The following is a 7,347-nucleotide window of genomic DNA, read 5'->3' as shown; positions in this document are numbered from 1 at the left end:
AGGGGTGGGTTGGGGGGGGGGGGAGGAGGGGATGACCCTGAGCTCGGGATAAGAGTACACGCACCTTTAAGTATTAATAAGAATGTATTTTTCGTCGGTATTAATCGAATTCTATTAATTATAATATATTAATAGTGTATTAATAATGATAGTATATACAGATGAATAACAAAAAGTATCTTATTACGGTACTAAAAGACAACAATAATTCCTTTTATACAATATAATAATATTTGTACTTAATCATACAGCGATGTAATATACAATTCGTTCGTGTCTTTAGAAAACGTATTTGTTTAGACCAAAAATTTCCCTCCTATCGTTACAGTGTCTTTGAGTTTCGTATTATTTGTTTTTCTTTCTTTTCAACTCGTCGTCCCCTACCTTTCATCGTTTTCCAAATACGATACAATGCAACTTGCATTCTCGTGAGTGTAATGTGTGTTTCATTGTATGAGCGTATGTGTTGTGTAAAGTCGTGTTAGCTTTTCTTTTTTTGGTATAGGTATTTCTCTTTTGGTTTTTTAATATAAAGCTATGACTAAGCCCCTCGCGAAAAAAAAAGTCGTGCTTCTATGAAAATACCAAGTAAAATTCACAGAAAGCAACGAATTCACCAAGAATTAAAAAGACAGACACAGTCTCACATCCCTTACCTCGAAACTGCCGAGAGAAGGGATGACATGGATTTTAGAATTCCGTATCAGAGGGACATCTTTAAAAATCCTTAAATTATAATCTTTGGTATTAGCTGTATGAAACCCACTTGCCACAATTTTTTTTTTCCCTTCAAATTCTTATCGCTCCTCAATCTCTCGCCGACTGCGTCTCCTCGCGCCGATCCAAAGAAAACAAGAAAAACAATTCCAACGCTCCGTCTGAATAAAAAGTGGACTCTAGTTCACCCATCCATCCGACACCTTACAACGTAACAAAACGAATATTAATAATGAATAAGCATTCTGCGAGTGGGACAGAATTGCACGTCATGGCACGCTGTTTACGCAGTGCGTTCGAGATACAAGAGTTAAAGAAGAAAAAAAGCGAATGTACCGCATTTAAAATAAAGAATCACCGTATACTCAGTAGTTTTACAATTAAATTCTAGCACAGATATTTACAACTTCGTCTTCGTTCAATTGATTCCTCCTGTTATAAGCTAGTGTCTCACTCGCGCCAGTTCACCCATTCAGAAGGAAAATCACACGTCAACATTCTCATCCCTTATATCCACACAGTCCCATACTCCCGCTTGATGCGTCAACCCCCTACGCAAGAAATATTTTACATAAACTTCATTTTTTTCCCCCTTCGTTTACCACGTACATATCGTACCATATTATACAACGTATTTCCTACGGCTACACCTCGGACAGACGCTGATCACTCGAACCATAAGAAATGGCTCCACGATGCTTCCTCTTCATGCGCGACACAAGATACTTCCATAAGAGCCCAAGAGGGACCAAGTCACTCACAGGAATCCTCTTGATCATTATACGTAGATAGATCTGGGTCTTCAAGATTTTTCAAAAACCTCCAATCACCACCCGCCCCCCGTAATTCCGTCAGCCGGGGGTGGATGGAACAACATGAAGAAGACAAAGACAGGGAACGCGCTTCTAGTATCCATCCAGACATCTGAGCTTCTTCAGGGGTGGCGGGGCCTCGTCTCAGCTCGTGGGTGCCGGCATTGGCATAGGGGGTGGTTTAACAGAGCCAATCCCAGGACCGGAAAGACCATTGTTGTTCATGTCACCTGGACCACCTGGACCACGTGGACCGGATCCTATGGTGCCGTTCATCGTTGGCGTGCCCCCAGACATCTGACCCTGTCACACATTGTCACAAGATCCGCATGAGCATACGTCACGTATCAACGATATAAATCATATGGCAAGGCGCGTCGGGAATTATGATGTAAACGATCGATATATCGAAAAGTCAACAAACTTACATTCGACACGTGATTGTGCTGCTGTCCAATATTCTGTCCCAGGGGTTGCGCCTGCTGATGCGGATGTTGCAGAGGATTATGATTAGGGTGCATATTCTGTCCTGGTGGCGTGGGCGTCGGTGGGAGCTGTCTCTTGATATGCGCCAACGAGGCAGGGGGATGTAACGCCATATTAGCGAATACCAACCTTTCCTCGTAATCGTATTCGCAGAGAATCTTATTCTCGCACAGGTAGAATCTGTCGCCCACGCAGAAACTGAAATCAGAGAAAATTCATAAAACTCATTAGAGATTGAATAACGTAAAAGCCATACTGTACAACTGTCTTTGCCCCTAAAAGGTATCCTTACAAAGAAAAAAAAAAAAAACATCTTTAACCCCATTTTCTTTGACTCTACGACAGCTTTGCCCCAGATTCATCCAGCATCCGTCCCTTGTGTACAGTTTATAGTACAGATATAAGGTATGTAAAATCCGTCAAGAGCATCAGTGTCACAACGAACGTAACGGACGACACGTATCATAGCAATGAAAAGACCTATCATGAAATGGCACAAGAGTTTATATGCCGGGTACAGTTAGCAGCTGTTACATATATGTATATACCGCCATAGCCATTATCAGCAACAGTAACAGTAACAACAGCAGCAACGGGTACGAACGTCGAAGCTAATGATTACCACGAGCATTCGCGGCTGTCAAGCAAATAATTATCGCCCTTCAGTGTCTGCCGGCCGTGCCGATTCCGCGCACATCCGCTTTGATCCGGCCGGAAATGCGAGAGGACTGACTGGCTGCCCGAGGTAGATACTCATAATCGCACGGCAAATAGAATTATCGCATTGCGCGAACGGGTCATTCCGGGGTTGCGTTTATTCCCATTATGCGAGGCGTTATTGGTCATCCCTAGCTGCGAGAACGAGGCTGGAGAAAGAGGAAGAGAGAGAGAGAGAGGAGAGAGAGGAGAGAGAGAGAGAGGTCATAGAGAGAAGTCTATAGCTCATTCTATTCGCCAACCCCACGACCCAAACCCCTCTTTCATTCTCCGTTTCGAACAATCAAGTCCTTTCGTTGCCAATTCTCTCGCGTTACGATACTACCGCTGCATTATGGGTAGATACTTCCTTTTTTTTCTGTCTACTTCACAACCGATCTACTTGACGCAGAGTCCATGCTCTGTTGGGATTGGTCGGATACGTTCGAAACTGTCAACTGAGCGCGTGCAGTGTATAGTATATGCATTGACGATCGTGAGGGCATTTTTTGAATTTATCAAATCGCGTGAAATGTTAAGCGGGTAGAAATTGTCGAGAGAGTGAGAGACCTCTCTGGCGCACACACACGGTCTTACTGTCTGCATGGAAAATTTCAATCTGAAGCACACGCCTGGATAACTCTGCTGAATCTTTAACGAGGGTCCCTGTGCGAGAGGGACGAGAGAGGGATGTCAACGGGGATAGGAGGTCGGCAGGACAGAAGGGAAGTACGGGAAGGAGTGGGAAGGCGAGTAAATGCTAGGAGACCGACGGGGAGAGAAAGCCGGCCTGGACCCGATTGCGACTCGTCCGGCCACTCTGAATAAATAAATGAAATCGCGAACGGCAATGTGTGACGCCATTAGGGCCGCTTTACTGCCGCTCCTGGCCGAGGCTTCAAAGAATAATACGAGACGGCAGAAGAGCGCTGGAATAAGGTTAACAGACGCGACGGTAAAAAGTGTCTCGTGCTGCTGCCTCGTGCCCGATAAAAAGTATGTGGGACCGAAAGTATCGATATTGACTCTCGCACATCGAGTATCGATGTCTAGATATTGTCGATATAGAAACGAAGGAACTTCCCTTGGCCCTCCTCATCGACGCTCTCGTTAAACAGTGCAAGTAAGACGAATCTTAAGCAAATACGATCGACGGTCAATGGGTAAAGAAGAATCGCGTGGAATCGATGAAATAGAGAGGAGGAAGCTCTCTTCGGATTGTAGGGTTACTTTTTAATTGGACGCTCGTTAAATTAGACCGGACGTCTTTTTAGGAGAGTGCCTGCGGAGCTAATTGGATCGGTAAATCATCCCCTAACCGGCAGGAGAAACGACAGGAGAAGTAAGGTGGAGAGGGTAAGCGGGATAGAGACAGAAGTAGAGAAAGAGAGAGAGAGAGGAGTGGAGGGAGAGTAAAGGCACGAGGAACAGTAGTGCTGCTAAGAGAATGAGTAGGAGGTGTGGGTGGCTAGCAGCCACCTCGGGCAAACCCTTTATTCCGTGTTATTACAGTCTAAAGTTACCCCCGTGTAATTGTTGCTGTTTAATTGCAAGTTCTAAGTCGTCCGCTCCCGTTACACGCGGCTCGTAATTGCGCCGAAAGTTTCTCGTGTGACGAGGGGACACGTGCTCGTGCGCATGCGCGAACTGCGACGCGACTGCCGACAGACTCTTAACCACCCTTAATCGCTTCTGTACACCTTTAACCGTCGCAACCGCTGTAGTATACCTTGCATTAAAAATAATCCAGATGGCAGTTCGATCGCTTAGCAATTTTCCACATCGAAACCCTATGATCTGTGTACTTAATAAATACAGAATAAATTCACGTGTATGCCTGTGTACAGAGATGTCAGTACAATCGAATATATCCAAAGGAGCCTTATACCAGTCGATCTGCGATTCTGTATATCGCATCAGTTTCGTTTACCCTCCGAGAGTGCTGCCGTCTGTCGTAGAAGTCGCGAACCGAATGAATGTATTTGAAAATCCAGCAGGATTTTCGAGCCGGTCGATAAAAAGAGTTATAAGGAATAAACGATATTGGTATACAGAAATACGAGAAGACGAGTGAAAGAGGGTTTGTCCCCGATGAAGAGAGAGGGGGGGGGGGTCAGATTGGGATAGAGAGAGAGGGAAAAAAAAAGAGTCGAGTTTTGTGGATAAACGCAGGGTGACGTAACGAAACCGAAACAGGGGTAGCTGTAGTCGACGCGGGGGCTTCGGGAGGAGGAGGGAGGGGGGATTGTAATGGCACGGTACGAGAGGCATTGTCGTAGGATAGACAATACCAGACGATAAAAACGTAAAATTGATGCTCTTTTGTTCGTATTGTTTGAGAAGCTGTACAACGTTTGTTGCACGCCCGGACGAGCTATTACTATTGGCTTGAAACTACAAGCTCTCCTTTCCTTTGGGCGTCATAGCGCTCCTGGCAGTCGAAACGACCCTCTCTGCGTCGCTCTCGCCCTCTGCCAACTCTATCCCTCTCCCTCGCTCGGCCAACTCCGTACAGACTGGCAACTGTTTCTACCCATGATCCTTCGCAGTCGTAATACCCTGCCCCCCTCTATATCCTGAATCGTATCTATACGTGGCTCGCGCGCGGGGCCAATAAGCTTCCATTGTTGTGCTTTAGCGGCCTGTAGAGCTTTCCGCATTTTACACATTTTTCCCAATGCGTCCACGTGACCCTTCGAAGGACTGCGTGACCAATCGAGAAATAGTTGGTATGACAAAAATTCTTAAATATTCGAAATATCCATTTTCTTCAATCAATTATCAAAATCCAATATATTCAATCACCAAAAGCACCGTTGACAACCAAGAGTCACGAGGTAAGCCTAACGCGGGAGAGCGCAATTTCAGTCCAATCCGTAAAGCTTTCGTGTTCCTAGACGGGCTGATCGTCGTGGGGTAGAAGTAGAGGGCGAGTGTAACCTTTAGCCACCCCGTGGCGAAGCAATCTCGCTCGGAGCGGGCAATTTGATACAAAAATGTCAGCAGTATCTGGATAATTATATAACTGGCCGTCGACGCGAGGGTGGGCGAGACGGAGGGAGACGCAGGGGTGGTAAGGATCTGGTATGACTGAATGAGATAGCGAGAGAGACAGGGAGAGGCGCGGTGTATAGGACAAGGGAAAGTGCGAGTGAGGCTTTTCGTCGAGAGGGAAAATCGCGAAGCAGGGGTGATTTCCCAACTGGCCTGTAAACCAACCCCTAGAGTGGACTGTGTCTCGCGACCGGGCCTTCCTATATGTACACGACTTCCGGCCCTATCTGGTCCCACCACGTATAAGAATATGTGATGCATAGGCTATCTCTGTCGCAGGGTTGTTCGGGTCTCGACGATATCTACACCTCACACATCCCCCTTCGCCCCCATACTCGGGCTGCGACACTACCTACAACCAACCTGATCTGTACATACGTGTACAGTGGTCGCTGCTAGGGGTGGTATTTTTCACGGAGATTGCCGACGCAAGACAGATTTTTCAATTGGGAAGCCCAGAACCACCCCTTCCAGTCTTACCGAAACGACCATCCACGCTGTCATATTTTTATTGCACCCGGGTATGTATATATATATATGCCTTTTAGCTATAAAAAATTAAACGATTCAAAACGATAGGCAGTCGAATAAGGGTATGTGTATTTCTTGTTACCCCTTATTTATATATATATATATATATAAATAAGAAAATACATATATTTCTTTTTCTCTTGTACTTAAATATTTCTCAAACTCACCGATGGTTGCACTGCTGACACGCAAAACATTCCAAGTGATAGACGTTCGCTCTTGCTCTCATGACCATCTCGAATGCTGGAATGATTTTGCGACATGCTGCGCAGAGTCCTGTACTGCCAAAGAGCCTCAAATAATCCCTTTTGCATAGGATTAAATTGGCTTTTGTGTAGAGGGTCGATCCGACTTCGCCTAATCGACAGTCACAGCAGCCGCACTTTAGGCAATCTTCGTGCCAGTAGAGATCCAGGGCTTTCAGTAGATACCTATGCATATATATATAAACTTTGTAAATCATATCGCACTTTTTGAAATAATGAGTGTTTACTTTTAATTCAATATAAATGAATATTCTCTGTAAAACTGACCTTTCGGTAATGGCCTTCCCGCAACCCGCGCACTCCTGCTGACTGGAGCCATTGTTACTAGTCTCTGATTTGCTCACGTCCATCGTCATTGTGATCTGAGCTATACCACCGTCTGAAACATGAATGCATCGAGAATACGTAAAGTCAGTCTACTTACGTATAAAACAACGAAAAACAAGAGAGAAGAATTTCAAAATACATTTTAAGTTTTTAAAAACGACTAATTATCGATACATCGAGAAAAAAGTGAACTGAGGATGATCACGTGTAAAGTATCAAATACACAATTCTTACAGGACGCATGCCTTATCTCTGACACAGAGACTGTAAAACTTCCAAACGCAGCACAACACAGAACAACCTACGTGTATCGTACACAGGAGGGCGTCTGCCCGTCGCGGATTGCTGGCGTCGTACAATAATTAACGTCGCTAATTGGAGCGTCGTCCATCGGCGCAGGCACAGCGCCTTTCATGCCTGGCGCCCTTACGCACGAAACAAAATATTTATTAGCGACC

General features: G+C 45.3%; 1 protein-coding gene across 4 annotated transcripts in view; it reads right to left on the bottom strand.

Annotated features, from left to right (window-relative positions):
* Positions 1–208: 208 nt before the first annotated feature.
* Positions 209–7,347, bottom strand: part of LOC107266981 (LIM/homeobox protein Lhx9) — a 71,459-nt gene continuing 64,320 nt past the window's right edge. For all 4 annotated transcript variants that reach the window (XM_025083885.1, XM_015738099.2, XM_015738098.2 and 1 more), the window contains 4 exons: positions 6,830–6,941; positions 6,464–6,727; positions 1,958–2,213; positions 209–1,832 (listed from right to left, as the gene is read on the bottom strand). In XM_025083885.1, coding sequence (XP_024939653.1) covers positions 1,674–1,832; positions 1,958–2,213; positions 6,464–6,727; positions 6,830–6,918 — 768 coding nt within the window. In that variant the 5' untranslated portion in view covers positions 6,919–6,941 and the 3' untranslated portion in view covers positions 209–1,673. The remainder of the gene's footprint in view (positions 1,833–1,957; positions 2,214–6,463; positions 6,728–6,829; positions 6,942–7,347) is intronic.

The sequence above is a fragment of the Cephus cinctus genome, unplaced genomic scaffold (assembly GCF_000341935.2).
Source record: "Cephus cinctus unplaced genomic scaffold, Ccin1 Ccin1_scaffold0330, whole genome shotgun sequence".
In the NCBI taxonomy this organism is placed as follows: domain Eukaryota; kingdom Metazoa; phylum Arthropoda; class Insecta; order Hymenoptera; family Cephidae; genus Cephus; species Cephus cinctus.
The sequence above is the reverse complement of the archived record's forward strand: the minus strand, read 5'-3'. Positions and strand labels throughout refer to the sequence as shown.